The sequence below is a fragment of the Caretta caretta genome, chromosome 6 (assembly GCF_965140235.1).
Source record: "Caretta caretta isolate rCarCar2 chromosome 6, rCarCar1.hap1, whole genome shotgun sequence".
Taxonomy (NCBI): domain Eukaryota; kingdom Metazoa; phylum Chordata; order Testudines; family Cheloniidae; genus Caretta; species Caretta caretta.
In genome coordinates this window covers 35,842,935-35,863,938 of record NC_134211.1, presented here as the reverse complement: position 1 = coordinate 35,863,938, position 21,004 = coordinate 35,842,935, and the positions used below count along the sequence as shown (strand labels likewise).

Genomic DNA, 21,004 nt, shown 5'->3' with positions numbered 1-21,004 from the left:
ACCCACAAAATACCCTTAAGTGTGACACGACCTCAGTTTTATTTTGTCACCTGGGCTTTATGGAGTCTTTTCAGCTCCTCTTGTTTAACCAATTGCTTTGTTTCCTTTTCTAGTTTTCTCCTTCTTCTAAGGGTCCTTTTTGCCTATAAGAGTAAGGGGAGAAAAGAAGGTAATCAATACCCTGTACTTAGTCATCTTAGATTTTCATAGACTTTTGCCTGCTGCAAATGTTAAGTAGTTTTTGATTCACTCAGCTAGGTTTATTCTCAGCCATTAAGACATTATCAGTAAGACCCTCACTGCATCCCTAGCTAAGCATTCGCTATTTCTGTCAGTGAAGGGAAAATTGAATCCATAGAGCTACACAACTACACACCTATGACCACACATCTCACAATAGCTTCTGTGAACATCATGGTTACCAGAGAACAGAAAGTACCAGCTTCCTATGAAAAACATGACCTATTTTTTACTGTACCCGACAGTCACTAAATACTCAGTTTCTTTGTGTAAATAATCACTTCTTTGTTTGTTAAAATTTTATATTATATGTAAAAATATGCTTTCCAAAAATGACTGGACTTGATCCCTAGCTGATGTGGCTCCACTGAACTCCATGAAGCTATACCAATTTACACTAGAAGAGGATCTGGCCCTCTGTTTATTAATCAGCTCTGATGCAATTCTGAAGTCAGTCATATTCTACAACAGCAGTTCAATTTGGGCAGCTTGTAATGTAATAAGATTGATGTAGTCTGAAGCAGTGTAACAATCACGTTAGCATCTGAAACCAGATAATGTTTGTCTTCTCCAAAAACAGCTTTATTATTGCCATTAAAGAGCATCCTTTTCTTTTCTTTTTTGTCCCCTCTCTTCCTGGTGATAATCAACACTCTTCATTTTTCAAGTTACAAGGTATGTTGCAATGGGAACATTTTTATGGGCACAAATCACTGACCACTGCAATGCCCTCCAAGAAGTACAACAAAGCAATTGTTAAAGGGTTCATATAGGGAGTGGCATGCACTGTTTACTCTTGTTCCTCACTTATACTATCTGAAAATGTTTCAAGACTAGTCATGATTTCCCACTCAAGGAAAAAGAAAGACAGGAAATAAGAGAATAATAGACAAGAAAATAGAAGTCTAGAAGCCAGAATTCTCTCAGAATGCTACATTTCAATTTCTCTTCAGTTTTGTCAATGGAGAATGTAAGATACCTGTAAGATACCAGGCAAAACTGGTATGTAAACTTGCACTGGGAGCCAACTGAGATGAATCGATACATTTAATAGTGGATGTGACTCAAAATAGGGCAAGCAACGCCAGGCCTGAGTCACTGCCACTGGTTTGTGTTATAGTTTGTCATTTACATCATATTCCACCTGACATTTTGTTAGTGCTAGTTTTTGCTCATTACCATATGTCCATTTGTGCCTTCCAGCTGTTTGAATTCATGAAACTCATCCCTGTTCAGTTCATGCCTGTTTTCTTTGTTCTTTTTCACCTATATGTTTTCTGTATTTCATTTAATCCACCATTATTATTTTTTTCTATTTCAGTTTCTTTTTCTGGTTCTCTCTCTTCACACTGTGTTTTTTGCTTTTTTTTTTTTTTTTTTTAAAGAGCTTTATTCTTTGAAGCTTCTGGTGTTTGAGTTTAACAAGATCTGTGTCTCAACTAACACTTACTCATTTTTCTTTTACAAACAACTGATGTCTTCAGCACAGAATATCCAGGAAAACTTTGAAACACTGTGATAGCTAATAATTGGTAAAAAAATAAAAAGATAAAAAAATAAAAAGAATTACATAATATTGCTGGTAGCCTCAAACATCAAAGTGAGGGGGAAGCATTTGCTGCATCTCCATTGCACATAGGTGAGCCAGTGCATGTGGATGGACATATGGGAGAGCTTCTGCCTCCCTGGAAATGTCTCCTAAACTCTCTGAGACATGTTTGTTGGTGAATTGTAGGTAAGAGGAGTGGGAGGAGAAGCAGTTAAAAGACAAATGTAGCTTGAGAACTGAAAAAAGGGGCTACCCTTTCTACTTCTCCAGCCCTTCCCTCTAAGCCAAGTTTTTGCAAAGATCAAATTGATATTTCCTGCACATCTTTTGATGAGTTTGGGAGGGGAAGCTTGGGGTCAAATGGAACAGATCAGCTTACCCTTCGTTGCACTGGTTTGGAGAGTCCTTCAAAATATTAATCTGCGCCTTTGAAAAATACACTAGTGGGTTCGCTGCCTTGCTTCCTCAATGCACCTTTGCCCTTTTAGACACAGACACACACGAGCAGGTATATTACCTCTGTGTCTGACCACCTTCTCAATATTTCACGGAAGGGGGTCGTGGGTGGTTTCTGCCAAAAGCTAAGAATTAGTTGATTGTCATGGTTACTGTGAGATGTTTGCATGGGAAATGGTTTAAGCGATATGCAAAATGTAGCATATTAAGTTGCAAAACTGTTGAAGTGAAATTTGTCATCTGAGGTGAGGCAGGGTCTCATTGCTAACTCAATCAATACTGAGAACAATGGGCATCCATGGAGACAACACTTGGTCTACTGCCTGGATCAGTTGAAGACTTGAGCTGAAGGAAACCTAGGAGAGCTGTCTGAAGAGAGGGCCCCCTGGGCTAAGAGACAATAGCCTGTAACTGCATAACAGCAGAAGAAATGGCAACAAGTTGTTATCCATTACAGAGGAGAAACTCTGCCTGTTGGTGGCTTTCATGAAAGGATCCCAATTTTCTGAACTTGGCAAGTGCTGCAAGGACTAACCATTGGGTGAGAAATACCTTATTAGATAGGAAAGTAATGTTTTAATAAGTACTGTATAGGCTATAGATTGCGTTTTAGGATTTTCTTTTATATGTAACCTTATGTCTCCAAACTGTTATACTTGCTGGTTTTTGAATTCGTATCTCATGCTCTGCTAAATAAACTTCAATTTGATTTCACTATAGACAAGTCTAAGTGCCTTGTGCTAAGGAGAGTGTCAGATTGAGGTGAAACCAGTGAATTGGGCTACACTGCTTCCACAGAGGCAGCAGATATAGGAGTACATTGTGGGTGTCCAGAAGATAGGGGACTGGGCACTCCAGCATAACAAAGTGAGGTGTGTAAACTGCTAGCCTGCAGAAAGAAAATGCAGGTCTTGTGGAGTCTAGAGCAGGGGGCCGATGTTGTCAGCAACTAGTTGTTGGGGAGTGTTCCCCTGGTTGGCAGAGAAAGGGCTCCCTTCTGCTATGGGCTAGTGGTTGGGATACACCCTAGACACCTCAGGTAAGCCTGAAAAGCATCATACCCTTACATTTCAAAATGTGATTCCTGTGGAAATAGGTTATCGGATTTTGGGCCCTTCAGGTTTTGGTCATTCCAAGCCTGATTTAACCTCAGTTCATCCTTCTGGGTTGTGCTACTGTAATGCTGACAGACCCCAGTTGTCGACGGGCAGGATCAAACAAGGTTCAACACGGACAAGTGCAGAGTCCTGCACTTAGGACAGAAGAATCCCATGCACTGCTACAGACTAGGGACCAAGTGGCTAGGCAGCAGTTCTGCAGGAAAGAACCCAGGGGTTACAGTGGACGAGAAGCTGGATATGAGTCAACAGCGTGCCCTTGTTGCCAAGAAGGCTAACGGCATTTTGGGCTGTATAAGTAGGAGCATTGCCAGCAGATCGAGGGACGTGATCATTCCCTGCTATTCGGCATTGGTGAGGCCTCACCTGGAGTACTGTGTCCAGTTTTGGGCCCTACACTACAAGAAGGATGTCGAAAAATTGGAAAGAGTCCAGCAGAGGGCAACAAAAATGATTAGGGGGCTGGAATACATGACTTATGAGGAGAGGTTGAGGGAACTTGGATTATTTAGTCTGCAGAAGAGAAGAATGAGGGGGGATTTGATAGCTGCTTTCAAGTACCTGGAAGGGGGTTCCAAAGACGATGGATCTAGACTGTTCTCAGTGGTAGCAGATGACAGAACAAGGAGTAATGGTCTCAAGGTGCAGTGGGGGAGGTTTAGGTTGTATATTAGGGAAAACTTTTTCACTAGGAGGGTGCTGAAGCACTGGAATCGGTTACCTAGGGAGGTGGTCGAATCTCCTTCCTTAGAGGTTTTTAAGGTCAGGCTTGACAAAGTCCTGGCTGGGATGATTTAGTTGGGGATTAGTTCTGCTTTGAGCTCCTGAAGTCTCTTCCAACTCTGATATTCTATGATTCTATGACCTCAGAAGCTTAGTACATGAGCCTCTACAGCATAAGCTAAAAGCCAGCTGGCTATTAGCTAAGGCTATAGAGCAGACTAATTTCATCTCTCTCTCTCTCTGTGGTCTCAGTGCTGCTAGATGGCACAGAACACACACCCAGAAGGTGTGTGGGTTACATACTTCCCCTAGCTGAGGAAGTGTGTCCCGAGCTTCAAAGACTTCCCAGCTGAAATGCTGGACGAACCCCCACTTGTAACACTGACAGACCCCACCTGTTGGCGGGCGGGATCGAACTAGGGACCTCTGGAGCTTAGTACATGAGCCTCTACAGCATGAGCTAAAAGCCAACTGGTTATTAGGTCAGGCTGTAGAGCAGACTCATTTAACTCTCTCTCTTTAAGTGGTCTCGGTGCCACTAGATGGGACAGAACACCACACCCAGAAGGTATGTGGGTTGCACTACAAACATTAACTTGTCTAATTAAAAAAAACAAAACAACTCACAATGCCACCTCCTAATCCAAGCAACCTTTCTGGTTAGGCCATCTACTGATGCTACTTACTGATGCCCCTCCACTTTCAGAGAAAGGGTAAACAAGTCTCTGATGAGCCATTCAGCCTACAGAATCTCTCTCTCTTCAAGTAAGAGTTGAAGATCAAAATCTCATTGGTATTTTAGCTCTCTTATTTCCTATTAGATACCGAAACACAGCTAGACCTAGCTGAGCCCAGTATACAGTAGGCATTTCGGGGGTATAATTTCATGATGGGACTGCATGGCTCATTTAATATTTCTGATTAGAATAAATATAACATTTTCCATGCAATCTGCCTGTAGTTCTTTTTAAATGAAGTGGTGTTTTCCCAAGAGAAATCTGCATCTGTTCGTTTTAATTTTTTCAATGGTTTGTTTGTTGGGCTACATATTAAAACCACTTAAGAAATGCAGCTTCAAAGTGGTTTATGTTAAGCACGTCTGTTATTCAAATTAAATCCATCTCTGTCAAAGTTCTTATAACCTGTGGGGGGGGGGGGCGGTTCTGACAGGTACAAGAAATTCTGGTACCTGTTTTTTGGAAAGAGACCTGATGTGGTTCAATCTGTTATATATTACAATGCTAGGTTTGCATGTCAACCCCCCCCCCCCCCCAAACTGTTCCATTTTAAAATCAAAATCACACAAATTTTAAATATAATTCAACAGTGAAAGTTTCTTTTTGTTTCTAAGTAAAGGTTACCTTGAGTGCTATTGAAGGCTTGTGTTCAAATTCACCATCAGAGGAAGAAGAATAAGATGCAGTCACTTGTTTTTTGACAGATAGGTGTTCAGAGCCTAAAATGCAGGAACAAAGTGAAGCAGGAAGTATTCTCCCTTGAGACATATGGACATTCACCCTAGCCACTTGCATAGTGCACCTGCCCTGAGCTTTATTAGGTTGCACCTAAAGGCAATTTGGAAATTTGGCTGATCGTGTTAATTAAATTTTTGGCCAGTGTCCAAGGCCTTTGCTGCTTGTTATTTGGAATTCTTTTTTAAACATAGCAGTATTATGTATCAATCAATTAATTCCTTAAACACCATCTATGTAGCATGATGCTCAAAATGCATTCAGAAATGAAATTTATTATTAAAAAGCATATCTGAAGTTAGCCATATTACTTAAATGATTGTGTAAGGCTCACCATGCAGTGTAATTGAATGCAAAAAGTCTGAGCCAGCTCTTAAACAAATTACCCTTGTGGCTTCTAGCATCTGGCACCCATTTTTACTACATGACATCTGCTCAGTGTAAAAAGGCTGGCGTCAGAATGTCTGGTCATATAAAAAAATCACAAATGTAATCAGAAGCAAATGGACTAAGAGAACAAGGCTTTATCACATAGTCTCATGCAATATAAATATTTCATTAATTATGTCTAAACAAATGTCACTTGTATTTTTCTTTCTTAAGAATATTATCACATCATTGAACTGTTGATTAAAATGCCATAATAAGTCAGGAAAATCCATACATCACAACAATATACTCTATGAGGGAAATTCAAATGATATCATTGGGAAAAACATGCATTCAGGAATACAAATTAATGTATATTTAACTACAACAATTTTATTATACCCATTTCACCAGAGTCTTGTTCTACCTGGCTGTTTTGTTCTTCTCAATTTATTTGTCTAATTCCTATCTTTATTCTCTTTGTTTAAGAAAATAAAACTGCTCCAGGAACATCTGTCTCCACACTTCAACCTGCTGCAGGGTTAATGATTAACATCTGGACTGGACTGCATCTTGGGAGTACACACAATGTAAAGTGATCAATGACTTCTTGCTTAGCGTTTGCCAGGTAACTGTTGATTTGCTATAATCCAGTATATGAATGCAAGTTTTATTTGGAATATGATCACTTCCCATTCCCCTCACTGTAAGTTTCCTTCCTTTTCTCATTTGTTTCACTGTGAATCCAAACCCTGCAAAAGCAGAATTAATTTAGTCTCAAAAAAGACTAAAAATTGGAGTCACCGAAACACGTTCATTCCAGAAAAGTAACTAAATGGTAGCAAGCACAACAATAGAGGGCCAAATTCTGCTCTCAGTAAGGCCATGTGTACACTACTACTTAGGTCGGCAAAACTTATGTCTCTCAGGGTGTGGAAAAAACACCCCCCCCCCCCCCCCAGCAACTTAAATTACCCTGGCATAAGTGGCAGTGTGCAAAATGCTATGTCATCGGAAGAGCTTCTCCCACAGCTCATTGGGGGTGGTTTAATTATGTCGATTGGAGAGCTCTCTCCCGTCAGCATAGAGCAGCTACACAAGAGATCTTACAGGGGCGCAGCTACATTGGTACAGTTGTATTGCTGTAAGCTCTCTAGTGTAGACATAGCCTCAATTACATCAACTTAATCATGGAATAACTCTGTTGACTTCACACCAAACCACTGACCTTCATGAAGTTGCAGGCTTAGAAGGGTCTAATTGAGAGCAGAATTGGTTCTCATAAGATTTCTAGGAGCTACACAGGTCAAGAAAAACAGTTACTCATAAAAAGAGGAGCTGTCTAGACTCAAGAAGCCACTTCAGTCAGCATTCTGAAAGACACAGGGCCAGATCCCCAAGTGTGCCTGACCTATACATATGGGAACAATGTGGAGCTTTCCACTCCCGACCCCGTCTTTAGAGCAGAGGACAGGGTGCAAGTCAGAGTGGCTCTAACTTGCACCTGCTGGAATAGCCCTTTTGGGGGCTGATCAGCTGATCACAATTGTCGGTGTACAGAAAGGTCACCACTACCTCAGCATGTCTGCAACACTGTAGGGCCAGCAGCGGATGATGTACAGCCAGTTATGCTAGCTTTCTGTTATCCAGGGAAATTCTCTAAGACAGCCTTTACGCTGTCAGAATGGGTAAAAAGGAATTAATTAGGGGCTGGGTTCTGGCTCACAGTCATGTTTCTTTTGATTCTTTTGAATCATCTCTCTTGATTTTGTTTTTCTCTGTTTTTTACCAAATACCTCCAGTATCTGTGTTCTGATCACATTGTCATTGAAATAAAATTCCATAAAATGCAAATTTTTAAGCTTTACATAATTTTCTGGTGGGGTTGGTAACACAATCAACTACATGTTCCCTTTTGTCTTTCTTCAGTGGGAATAAATTATTGCCTTGCTCTGTCCTCCTCTCTGAGTTACATCAATAATTAAAAAGTGTTACCAGGTGTAGAGGATAAACAGCCTTCTCTGATACAAGAGCACCTGTCTCCTTCTCAAGGGACTCTGACTGGGGAGTTGTTTGCCTTTTTGGAACAGAGGCAGAGTCATTCACTTCCCTAAGGGTTTAGGGCAAGGGCCATCACAAGAGGGTGAAGAAGTCAGTGTCCTCACGTAAAATGGATTAATAGTATAGTCCCAACAGTGTCTGTCACCTTATGTATTCTGGAATGTCAGGCATCTGTCTCTTATTCTGCTTCAGAAACCAATTTAGTGGTCTGTAAAAAGTCCAGTCTTTTGAGGGACATTGTATAAGCATTGTTAGGAGACACCAGGCAACTAATTGATAACTAGCAATGCCCTTCATGGAAAAGTGCTTGATCAGGGCTTCTGAAGGCAGAAAGTATTTAGGTCAAATAAAAATACTCAGTCACAATTAGCGGTGATAATGTGTTTAATATGTCATCCTGTGCACAATGAAAAATATTGAGCATTTCTATAGTTTTTTTCCCCATAGATCTTAATGCACTTTATGGTATTTATGAATATCCCCATTTTACAGATGGAGAAATGGAGGCATGTAGAATGACTTGCCCAGGTGTGATGGGGTATGTGAAGCCCACATTGGGGAGCAAGGGGTTAAAGAACAGCTCTGGGCCCAGGTGGCCCTGCCCAGCCACACCTGCATAGCCTGCACAAACTGGAAGCACAAAAAGGGAGCAGAACAGTTCAGAGGCAGGCAGCAGAAGGGAGCAGGTGGCTGCTCTGATGGGAAAGTACTGCCCAGGAGCTCATTGGCTAAGACCTGACAACACAGATCTATGCAAACCCACCAAATAGAGGTACGTGACTGAGTGTGTGGGTCAGAACCTTGATTGAAATGATTTACTCTGGGAAGCAGAAGGAGACTGTAGTAAAAAGTGGTCTAGGCTATTGGGGGCAGCAGCTTAGCACCCCATGGTGTTGGGTGTAGCTGCCCACCATTGGGCCCTAGAACGGCCTCTGATGGAGATGCTGGGACCACTCTCCCCTACCCACTCCAAGAGGTTGTTACGACACCAGGAGTCTTCACTTAGGTGAGAGACCAGCTTGAGTGGGGAGAACTTGCCAGCATACCTGATTTACAACGGCCAAATCCAAGAGGTTCAGTAGCAGTTTGTGTTGTGTGAATTTGACACTATCACAAAAGATGCTTTATGATATGATTATTGTGGGAAAACATCCGTTTTTAATGCTGAAGACTCAATATCCCAATGCAGCCACTTGTGCGATAACATCATGTACAAGATAAACTACACAGAGATGATTTCTTCTTCACTGGCCAGTTCCCCACACACTGGTAATGCTATAAGTAAGATTTCTCAATAGCACTCAGCATTGACCAACTCTGTTTCCACTGAAGTCAATGGGAGCAGCTGGATCAAAGCAGAGTGCCTTTGAAAATCTCACCCATAATATTTAGGTATAGGGAAGTGATTCCCCTCAGGAAATCAGAAATCTTCCGTGCAAACAAGGAAAGTTGGCATATGCTCAACTTCAAAATGTGGTGGGATGGGGTTGGATGGGAAGTTTGGGAGGGGAACACTACACGCAGATTACCCGGCATGTGGCTGCTCATCTCAGCCTCTCCTAAGGATGTGCAGTTATCACTGTAATGACAGCAGTATAGACATAGAGCGCAGGGACTAAATATCTTACAGAAAAGAGTGCCATATCAATACATTAGCTTTCTGAAGGAGTGTCTGCCACTGCATATTTTAGAAGGCTGCTGCAGCTAATCAGTACCACTTTTTTTCAGAGAAACCTACGTAATCCATCACCTAACATACAAGTCACAGGGCGCCAAATCAACAAAACCAATCAGGGATTGGAACTGAGCAGTAGGTGATGGAAAAGAAGGACGACAGAGAGGAAGGATGGTCCAGTGGTTACTGTGCTAACGTGGGACTTTTATATTCAGATCCAAATTCCTGCTCTGCCAAAGGCTTTCTGTGTGATCTTGGGCAAGTCATTTGGTCTCTGAGCCTTAGTTCCCCATCTGTAGAAAATGGGGATAATAGCATTGTCCTACCCGACACAAGTGTTGTGAGGATAAATAAATTAACACGTGCTCAGATGTGACACACTGACTGGGGCCATGTAAGTATCTCAAACAGAAAGGTATAAAATCCTGGTAATTTAACACACAAATCAGTAAGTAACACACCCTGATTGCTTGTCAAGTGAATTGTTACATCCTGTTTAGTGACAAGCCGTATAATTCAAGTCCTGAGAGACCTTCTCCTTTCTAAAGTCCTAAACTTATTGTATGTCAATTAGTTACTTGAGAACCATTATTCACAGTACATCTCATTGTAGATTTTTCTGCTACTGTTGTTAGAGCGCCAAAAGTTTCAGCCCTATATTGTAATAACAGTTCTCTGATAGAACAGTCAGCAGTCACTTAGACTAAGTAATTCCTCTCACTTATCCCACGCTGAACCTAATGCTAAAGTATTCCCCAGTTCTTCATGGCTACCAAGAAGTGAACACCGAGTCTCAAGAATGCACCTTTTAATTGAAAGTAGACCTTTTAATTCTCGACACTGCTTTGGTACATATCTCAGAGTCAAAATATCACACACACACACACACTATAGTATAAGCAAAAAGGGTAACTTTGGACTGACCATGGTTTGTTCCCACCACCAAGGCTTTCTCAGCTCCTCATTCTAGATATAAACGGGTGCTTCCCAATAAAACTCAAGACCTGCTTGTATTTTAATACTGTGATTTCTTCATAAAGCTGGAATGTCTGTCACATCCAGGTGGAGCGGTCTGTGACACCTCAACTTGTTGAAAAATAATGTTTGCACTTGATTCTCTTGAATCCCACTGTGATGGGGTATACCAGATCCTCTGAGGCCCCCTGCTGGAATCCTTGTGGCCCTGCCACACCCTACCCCCAAAAATGGGCAGTGGAGAGGGTCCTCCAAGCTGCCTAGAGTGGCTGTGGGGGGACACAGCCAATCAGGGCCCAGCAGCCAAGTAGATGAAGAGCTGCTGGTCAGAGGGAGTTCAGCTCCCTGCTGGAGCTGTAGGAATGTGGATGGTGTGGCTAGCTGACAGAACTACAGAACTCTGGACAGGGAAGTGGTGCCAGACGCCGGGGAGAGCAAGAAGGAGCCCTGACCTGTTTGCTGGGACTCCATTAGGACAAGGCCCTGAGATAAGGTTGAAGATGGCGCGGGGCCATGGGAAAGTGGCCTAGGGAATTAGTTAAAAGGATACAGCAGATGGCTATGATCTACAGGGTCCTTGGGCTGGGACCCGAAGTAGTGGGCAGGCCCAGGTCCCCTCCCCACCTCCCATTAGCCACGGGGAGATATGGCCTGGACAGTGAGGCACCCCAAAGGGGGAACTGAACTACAGAGCTGTAGCCAGGAAGCCCCAAGAGGGTGAAGACATTGTCTCCAGGGAGGGAGTCCTGGGGCGCTGCTTTATCCCAGAGGAAGGACAATCAGAGAGTGTGCATATGTGCAGACATATGCACTCAGCCGTAGGGGCGCTCACAAGAGGTAAGTGCACTCCGTTACACCCATGAATACCCTTTGCTATCTTAGGGACTTACAAATGAGGCCTGTGTGTGGTAAACATGTCTTGTTTCACTGTAACAGTTGCAGTGAGTAGGACAGAATCTGACAAAAAGCTTTCTTGCATCAGGGGTCTGTTAAGTAGATCTGCTTACAATAAGGACTGTCCCTGCTGCATGGAATGTTCCAATAGTCATCCCAATGGCTAGTATGCATAGAAAGAATTCTAAGTGTTTACACTAAGGACTTGATTGTGAGAGGGGCAGACAAACAATTCCCATACTGGTTACCTGATGTGTAAAAGCTATGAAGTTCAAAAGTGATTAACTGGTGTAGCACTGGAGATAAGATTTCCAAAGAATACTGGAAAAAGAAAAAGAGTACTTGTGGCATCTTAGAGACTAACCAATTTATTTGAGCGTGAGCTTTCGTGAGCTACAGCTCACTTCATCGAAAGCTCATGCTCAAATAAATTGGTTAGTCTCTAAGGTGCCACAAGTACTCTTTTTTTTTTTGCGAATACAGACTAACACGGCTGTTACTCTGAAACCAAAGAATACTGGGATACTTAGTATATTCATTTGTATGCAAGGACCCAGACTGCTCTTTCAACTGCATCACTATGTCAGAATACGCAAAAAGAAAAGGAGTACTTGTGGCACCTTAGAGACTAACCAATTTATTTGAGCAGTAGTGCTGGAGCACTGAGAACATACTGAAAGATTTCAGTGCTCGAGAGCCCACTAAGGGTGAAATTCACTGCTAAGCAGAGGGCAAGTACAAAGCCTCTGAACCACCTGACTCTCTCTTAAGCTTTATTTTAGAAATTAAAGGGATCTTCAGTGGTCACCAGGCTTAGGGTGAAACTGATTCTGCACAGGGGAGCCACCCCAAGCATAAAGTTGTTTTCTTCTTGTATTTTAAAAGGGGAATATTTGGGAGGGTTTTTCCTTACTTCTAGCCTTGATTCTTACTTTCCATGAGTAGGAGATGATCTAAGACTAAATCCTGACTTCAATGTGATTCAAGAATTTAGCCCTGTCAGAATTTAGCCCTTTGCTGAAACTATTTAAATATTGGATCAGTTTTAACAAAATAAAGCAGGTTTGGATCAAAATGAATTTTATGGATTCATAAAATCATAGAATATCAGGGTTGGAAGGGACCCCAGAAGGTCATCTAGTCCAACCCCCTGCTCGAAGCAGGACCAATTCCCAGTTAAATCATCCCAGCCAGGGCTTTGTCAAGCCTGACCTTAAAAACTTCTAAGGAAGGAGATTCTACCACCTCCCTAGGTAACGCATTCCAGTGTTTCACCACCCTCTTAGTGAAAAAGTTTTTCCTAATATCCAATCTAAACCTCCCCCACTGCAACTTGAGACCATTACTCCTCGTTCTGTCATCTGCTACCATTGAGAACAGTCTAGAGCCATCCTCTTTGGAACCCCCTTTCAGGTAGTTGAAAGCAGCTATCAAATCCCCCCTCATTCTTCTCTTCTGCAGGCTAAACAATCCCAGCTCCCTCAGCCTCTCCTCATAACTCATGTGTTCCAGACCCCTAATCATTTTTGTTGCCCTTCGCTGGACTCTCTCCAATTTATCCACATCCTTCTTGAAGTGTGGGGCCCAAAACTGGACACAGTACTCCAGATGAGGCCTCACCAATGTCGAATAGAGCGGAACGATCACGTCCCTCGATCTGCTCGCTATGCCCCTACTTATACATCCCAAAATGCCATTGGCCTTCTTGGCAACAAGGGCACACTGCTGACTCATATCCAGCTTCTCGTCCACTGTCACCCCTAGGTCCTTTTCTGCAGAACTGCTGCCTAGCCATTCGGTCCCTAGTCTGTAGCTGTGCATTGGGTTCTTCCGTCCTAAGTGCAGGACCCTGCACTTATCCTTATTGAACCTCATCAGATTTCTTTTGGCCCAATCCTCCAATTTGTCTAGGTCCTTCTGTATCCTATCCCTCCCCTCCAGCGTATCTACCACTCCTCCCAGTTTAGTATCATCCGCAAATTTGCTGAGAGTGCAATCCACACCATCCTCCAGATCATTTATGAAGATATTGAACAAAACCGGCCCCAGGACCGACCCTTGGGGCACTCCACTTGATACCGGCTGCCAACTAGACATGGAGCCATTGATCACTACCCGTTGAGCCCGACAATCTAGCCAGCTTTCTACCCACCTTATAGTGCATTCATCCAGCCCATACTTCCTTAACTTGCTGACAAGAATACTGTGGGAGACCGTGTCAAAAGCTTTGCTAAAGTCAAGAAACAATACATCCACTGCTTTCCCTTCATCCAGTTGGTTTACAGATTCAGTTGGTTTACATTTCAAACTTAGTTAAATCATGATGTACTTCCAAGGAGAACACATGAAATGCAAAGAGAATTTTAATGTGCTAAAAGCAAAGCTGTCTTTCAAAAAGGGTCAACTCCCAATATTTATTGCTATGTGGAGACCACATCTAGTCAATACATAGTACTGTAGCTATAGTCTCTCTCTCTCTCTCTCTCTCTCTCGTCCTAGTTTTAAAGAAACTTCATATCACTTCTGAGGCCATAACTGGAATGTTTACATTGCTGTAGTCTTGTACATTTTGGAAAACTCAGTCGTCTTGTAAAATTTTTATTTTAGACTCAGTGCGTTAAGGCAGGGGATAACATGTGGACAAGAACCATAATAAAAGAGAACTGAGAAAAGTTGGGGTTGTTTATATTGCAAGTTTCCCTTAAACAGGCACTCAAGATCATGCTCTTGGTGCAATAATGTCAGAACTTTGCCATATCCTTCCCTCATGCTATTACTTCTCCCAGTTGAAATGGTGTCTGCTCAGTCATTTTGCTTCTAAATAAGCACAGCGGGAAGAGGGTGGAAGCTTAACTAAAACTAACAACGTAAGTGAATGTGCTCCAGTAGCCTGAGAGCAATGCAGCTAACCCAGCTTCCAAAATACTATCATCATCAAGTTCCCAAGCTGCTCAACTTTCCTTAGTGACAACAGATTCAAACCTACAGCTGAACTTTTGTCTCTTTGAACAGCAGTGAAATGCAATGTTACCATCAAGTTTCTGGATCCTAATGAGGCCATTATTGCAAGCACAATTAATTTTAAATAAAACATTGATTTGTTTAACTGTACTTCCATTTTTCGCACCAGTTCCTCTGATCCACGCATGTAAGTTCAGAGTCATTTCTCACACTGGATATGGTTAAATCAGTGATAACAGCATGTTTAAATGATGTAACATTTCAGCATTCACAGATTTGTTCCTACTCAAAGGGTCACAGGCATTAAAGCATCAATTTCCCTTCACCTCATTGATCCATGCAAGAATGTACTTGCTACTGCTCTCCTAAGCAGTGGGTTATATGTTTGGTAATGTAAGGACTCAGTTCTGTAGGGTGATGAATGCTCTCTAGTCTATCATCTTCCACAGGAGCAATGGGGGCTCAGCAACTCATGAGATCAGGGCCTAGAGCATCCAAACTTTCACAGACTCCGTTCACGTTAATCTCTCTCTGCCACTAATATGTATTCCAATTTCCTTGTTAGCATTTACTTTGATTGTGAGGGTTCCTTGCAGCAGCAGAGTAACTAAGTCGCTTCCCAAAAAAGAATGGCTGTTCATAATTATGGCTAAGATTTTGTCATGGATATTTTTAGTAAGAGTCAGGGACAGGTCACGGGCAATAAAGAAAAATTCAAGGAGGCCCGTGACCTGTCCCTGACTTTTACTTTAAATATATCCATGATAAAATGGGAAGGGACTGCGCAGTTGTGGAGCGGCTGGGGGCTCTAGGGCCTCCACCACTGGTGGGGGCTCAGAGCTCCAGGATTCCCTTGCCCCATGGCAGGGAGTGGCCGGTATTCCCCTGTCTGTCACAACGGCCAGGAGCTGCAGGGTACCCCCACTGCCCATGGTGGCTGAGAGCTTGGGGGCCTGCTGCCTCAAGCCGGGCGAGGTGAGTACCTCACACCTCCCTGCCACTGCAGGAGGCAGTGGGACCCTGCAGCTCCCAGCCGCCAGGGCTGAAGTCATGGAGGTCTTTTGAAGTCATGCATTCCATGACCTCCCAAAACCATAGCCTTATTCATAATCAGTGACTAGAGTAGCAAAATAATGAATGGTGTAAAGACTGTGAATCAGGTGCTAATGTTTACCTTCTCTCATACCACAAGAACAGAGGGACATTTAATAACATTGAAAAGCAAAAACTTTAACACTAATAAGAGCCAGTGCTTTTTACACAACATATAATATACTCATGGAACTCAAGCTTTCATTCTTCAGGGCAAACGACAACATTCAAATGAGGTTGAGGATTAGAAAAAAGCTTCCCCTATAGGCAGATAACTTCATAATTACCCACTGTGGATTTCTTACGTCTTTTCCTGAAGTGTCGGGTGCCAGCCACTGTCAGACAGGATACTGGACTAAACAGACCCTAAGACTGTTCCAGTATGGAAATCCCTATGTTCTTAACTAGGTTGATATCATTCAATACTAGTATCAGTCAGGCCATGGGTTCACATAAATAACTGGGGTATTTTCCCCCTTTACCACAGTGGAATCTTCTGCTCTCCTCTCCTAGGCTTTTAACTTTGCTTACTTTATCCGTCCTCCATCAGAACATTTAACATCATGGCAACCATTACTCCTCAGGTAGGCTCTACAGAATTTTCCATCCCATTTGTCTTTCTATCTCAGTATTTACACTGCGCTTATCACAGTCATGTCTGAACCCAAAGAGAACCAGACTTCAGCCTGGACCTCTGATCCCTGCTTAGCAGTACGTTTTTCTCCTATTAAATGCTTCAATCATCTTCCAAGTTTTAATCAATATTCTTAATTAAAATTAAAGTTACTTAAATTTTACTTAAGTAGCATAACTTCAAAATAAAGACACACAAAATAAAAGGCAAAGAAATTGTTTACAATTAATGCATATGTATATTAAACTTAAATTGTATTATTTAAAGTGAATAATCCTATTTACCTGAGTCCTCATCAGTGGAAGTATTATTTAGCACTTTTTCTGGGGAAAAGTTGTTAATGAAGGTCATAGATGACTTTAAGGAATCGTTCTTTTCCCTTTCATTGACTTTATTCCTCAAGTTACTAAAGAGCGAGCAGATATCATTCATTTGTTCAGGATCTCCAAGGATGTCCTCAGAAGTTTTGTTCTTGAGCCTTAGAGATGAAAAAAGAAGGTTCTTCTGGTTACAAATACATAAGTCATCAGTGGAAGACCTCAGTGAAGTCTCTTTAAGAGTAAACTTTTCTAGGAGTCTGGGTACATCCTCCATCTTCGCACCAGATGAATGTTCAGGCTTAACAGCAGCTTTGGAAGGACCTGTGTGCAAACCGGAAACCGGAAATACGACCGCTGTGGAATCACTTGAAGATTTCTCTTCAAGACTGCAGGAAAGACTAGGTGGGTTTATGACGGAGCTTCTAGTTTCCAGTACATTAGATTCTTGTGGCTGTCGGTCATGTTCTCTATTACCGTTATTGTTCCTTAAACATACAGAGTGGTCAAAAGTATTAGGGGGACTGAAAAAGGTGTGTTCTGAAGTAGGGTTGGCTTTACTGTCTGGGCTCTTTTTTATGCTTTCTGGATGAGAGACAAGAGGTTCTAGAATGGATCTCTTTATTGCACTGGCAATTAGTTTCAATGGTGATTTCGGTTGGCTAGACAGATGTTCTTCTACAAAAGTGTCTGGACTCTTTGGAATATCTTTTGTGTCTGATGAAGTTGGCAAAGCATCATTTGCAAGTGGAAGAGGCACAGAAAGACTGGATTGGTTGAATAGGTTTTTTCTCCTTTTACCATCAACATCTTTCCATTCTGAAATTTCCAGCATTCCTTGGCTTTGTTCTGGTTTTGTTCCACCTAGATCTGCCTTCTTCAAATCAAGTAATTTGGATTGCTGCTCTGTACCAAGCATTAATTTGTTCCTTATCCGTTTTTTTATTTCATTTATTTCTAGGTCAGGCTGTTCTTTCAGCTGTCTTGGATTTCTTTCATCTTTTTTTTCTGTGTCTAGATAGGACAAATCTATAATTTTTCTGTTGAAGGCCCCTGTTCTGGTGGTACATTCTTCACTCTCATGCAAGTTACTTACATTATATTCCTCATTGTTATCATTTTCATCTTTATGCTTATATATATTAGCAACTGAAGTAATATTTCCAGAATGCATCAATGGAGATCCAGTTGTACTGTTCTGAAGTGGGTGATGGGGCACATATAGACGGATTTCTTCAGGTGTCTCTTTGGCTTTTGGCTTTCTTTGAAACACTGGGATGTAGTGTTTGAAAAGTCCTCTTGCAATTTCAGGTGGTTTGCTGAGAGATGTCAACTGTATGGAGTGTATGAAATGGTTATTTAAGTGGTAGAAAATATAGCTAATCATTTTTATTTATGCAGAATTTTAAAATAAATCATGCCAAAATATACTGTCCCAAATAAAGCTGAATACGTACAGGTACATGTGCGCGTGCACACATACAAAAACATCCTGTAAGAAGAAATACCTGTCTTCTATTTTCCCTTTCCCAAGTGCTACATTTTTGTAATCTAGGATTGAGAACAGCATTGTAAATTGGTACTCTAAATTGGCCTAAAGTTAACCTATACTGAGAATGGATGCTATCTTTACTCTCAAGTAGTCCTTCCTTCAGTATTTTTCTTGGAAAGAATCTACAGGACTATAAACAAAAGATGACCTACCCTCCTCTTCTGTATATTTCAGCTGCACAGTTTAAAGCAAACACAGAACACGGTGACGCAGCTTATCTAGCTAATTCAGAAATATTGCACTGTTTTTTGTGTAGTGCAGCCAGGAATGACTGAAGCAATCCAGCAACAAATGGGAAATGCAAGATGATAGATTGACACACTATTAAATGGACGTATAAATTGCGTCAGAGTTACAGTTCTGGATACTGAAACCTTCAGTGTACCTGCAATTCAGACGGTACCATTGCAAGATTTCTACATTGTCCAGCCAATGTGCTCAAACCCTAACCTGAAGGTTTTCTTTTAGAAGTGAAGAATGTCATTCTCCATGCTTTGAGGATGAAAGATGTTCCTTGTGGTTAAGGCACAGGACCGGATAGTCAGGAGATCTGGGTTTCTATTCCCAGCTCAGTCCCATGTGAGTTTGGGCAAGTCATTAACCTTTCCTGTGCCTCATTTTCCCATCTGTAAAATGGGAGCAATAATTATTATTACCGGACTCACAGTAGTGTTTTGAAGGCTAAATTAACATCTGTGAGGACCTCAGATATTACAGTGATGACTGCCATAGAAATGCCAATAAATAAATATGCCCATTCAATCCACTCTGCTCAGACTTTTAACAGGAATGACCGTTAGTACCGGTTATGGCAGTAGAGGTTTATAATGTGGAGACGTTTCTGCTGTTATCTGAAATAAGATCACCAAGAGCATTTTACTGATCAGCCCCCAGGCAATGCTCAGTCCCTGTTCCGGATTGGGTTTGAACTAGTGCCATAGATATGGAAGGCTCTAAATCTCACGACAAAACCTTAAGGTAAACTATTGTTCTAAGTCATGCTTAACTAATAGTCCAGTGGTTAGGACACTAACCTAGGACTTGGGAGACATGAGTTCAAGCCGCTACTGTACTACAGACTACCTGTATGACCTTGGGCAAGTTGCATATGGTAAATTTTTCATAAGTCACTAAGTAATCTAGGTGCCCAAGACCCACTGAAAGACAATAGGACTTAAGAGCTCAAGTCACTTAGGTTTCATCTACACACCATTTTGGAGTGAGCCTCCCAGCCCAGATCAATAGACTCAGACACTGACCCCAAGCTCCAGCCCAAGCTACTACTTCAAATCACTTTCTACACAGCTGTTTTTGGAGCAATCGCTCAAGCCCTGATAGACCGAGTCTATCGACCCAGGCTGGGAGGCTCAATCCAAAACGCTGTGTAGACATCCTCTCAGGTGCTTTTGAAAAAAAATTTACCCTTAGCCTCTGTGCCTCAGTTTACCATCTGTAAAATGGGGGTAACAGTACTTCCCTACCTCGCAGGGGTGCTCAGAGAAAAAGAGTGTTTAAAAGATAGCTCAGATAGCACAGTAATGGGAGCCATAGAAGTATCGTAGAGAGAGAGAGAGACAGACAGACATAACTATTTTGTTGCCTCTATTTTACTAACAAGAGTTTTCCTTCATACCTGTGATTGGGATACATCATCTTCAAGAGCACTCTGAGATCTGGCAGAGCTCTCCTGTGAATAAAGCCCAGCTCTCTTGCTGTACAGTAGAGGGAAATCTGTCAAAGGAAAACAAGATTGTACATTTTACTCAAACTACTTTGACCTAAATAAAACTTGCAATTAAAGAAGTGCAGTAAGATGAAGTCCAAGATTCTCCAAAGATTTCATCTAAATGGCAACGTTTATATACCCACGCTGTGTGCACATGCATGTAGGAGCAGAGGTGCATATACACTCTATCAAAATTTTCAAAAAGTGGCCCTCAGTTCTTCATTGCTCAACTTAAAACATCTTAAAGGCTCAGCATTTCTGAAAAAAATCAGCACTTTTTTGACATCTTGAAGCACCCTAAAAATTGAGGTATAACAATCACTAGTCACTTTTGAACACGCAGGACGAGCTCTCTGAGGTGGAGGAAAATGCATGCCTTAAACGAGGTACGTCCATTGTAACAAGGAAGAATTGAGAAGTATAGTTGGAAGGTAGGACTAAAAACAATCCCAGTCCCTATTATCAGCCAGTCAATAGTACTACACACTGAAGGGCTACTCTGGAGCCATTGAAGTCGATTGTTTAAGACCCTGAATCAGCAAGCATGGGCAAATTAGACGTGGTGAAAGTCATTTGTGCCTGCATGCAATCAATTGCAGGATAGCCATCTTACTGTGCACTTTAATATTTACAAATGTACAAAATGCAGCCTAATAAACCTATTTTTGGCAAAAAAGAATATATTATGCACATTATTATTATGCCCCGCCCCCAAGAAATGACATGCCAAGTTTTGGAAAGTATTTTTATAGCTGGATAAAATAAAAGTATAATGCAAATGCTGATGCAGTCTTAAACATAGTGGCACTACTGGGAGCCGCTAGAACACTGTATAAGGGCAAAGCTTCCAAATAAGGGATGTATAATGTGGGTCAGGATAATCCATCAGTTTTCCATTAAGGTCATCACATCAAACATAAGCTACTTGTCTTTACTTTCAAGGCCCTTTCTAACCTATCCCCACCCTATGTATTCTCTCTCATTGACTTTCGAGACATCCACTCTCGCCTCCAATCAGCCCATAATGCTAGCCTCTGTTGCTCACTTTTGAAATGTTCAAACTAGCACTTTTGTTCTTTCTTCCAGTGTTCCCCTCACAACATACTCCCTGTAATCCTCTGCAAAATGCATTATCCTCCATCAGAACAAATAATAAATGATAATAATAATCTCCCTGGGGCATGGGCTTC

General features: G+C 41.8%; 1 protein-coding gene across 7 annotated transcripts in view; it reads right to left on the bottom strand.

Moving 5' to 3' along the window:
* MICAL2 (microtubule associated monooxygenase, calponin and LIM domain containing 2) overlaps positions 1-21,004 on the bottom strand; it is a 197,590-nt gene that overhangs the window by 17,206 nt on the left and 159,380 nt on the right. For all 7 annotated transcript variants that reach the window (XM_075129422.1, XM_048855594.2, XM_075129416.1 and 4 more), the window contains 4 exons: positions 19,722-19,819; positions 16,504-17,869; positions 5,448-5,542; positions 51-143 (listed from right to left, as the gene is read on the bottom strand). In XM_075129422.1, coding sequence (XP_074985523.1) covers positions 51-143; positions 5,448-5,542; positions 16,504-17,869; positions 19,722-19,819 — 1,652 coding nt within the window. The remainder of the gene's footprint in view (positions 1-50; positions 144-5,447; positions 5,543-16,503; positions 17,870-19,721; positions 19,820-21,004) is intronic.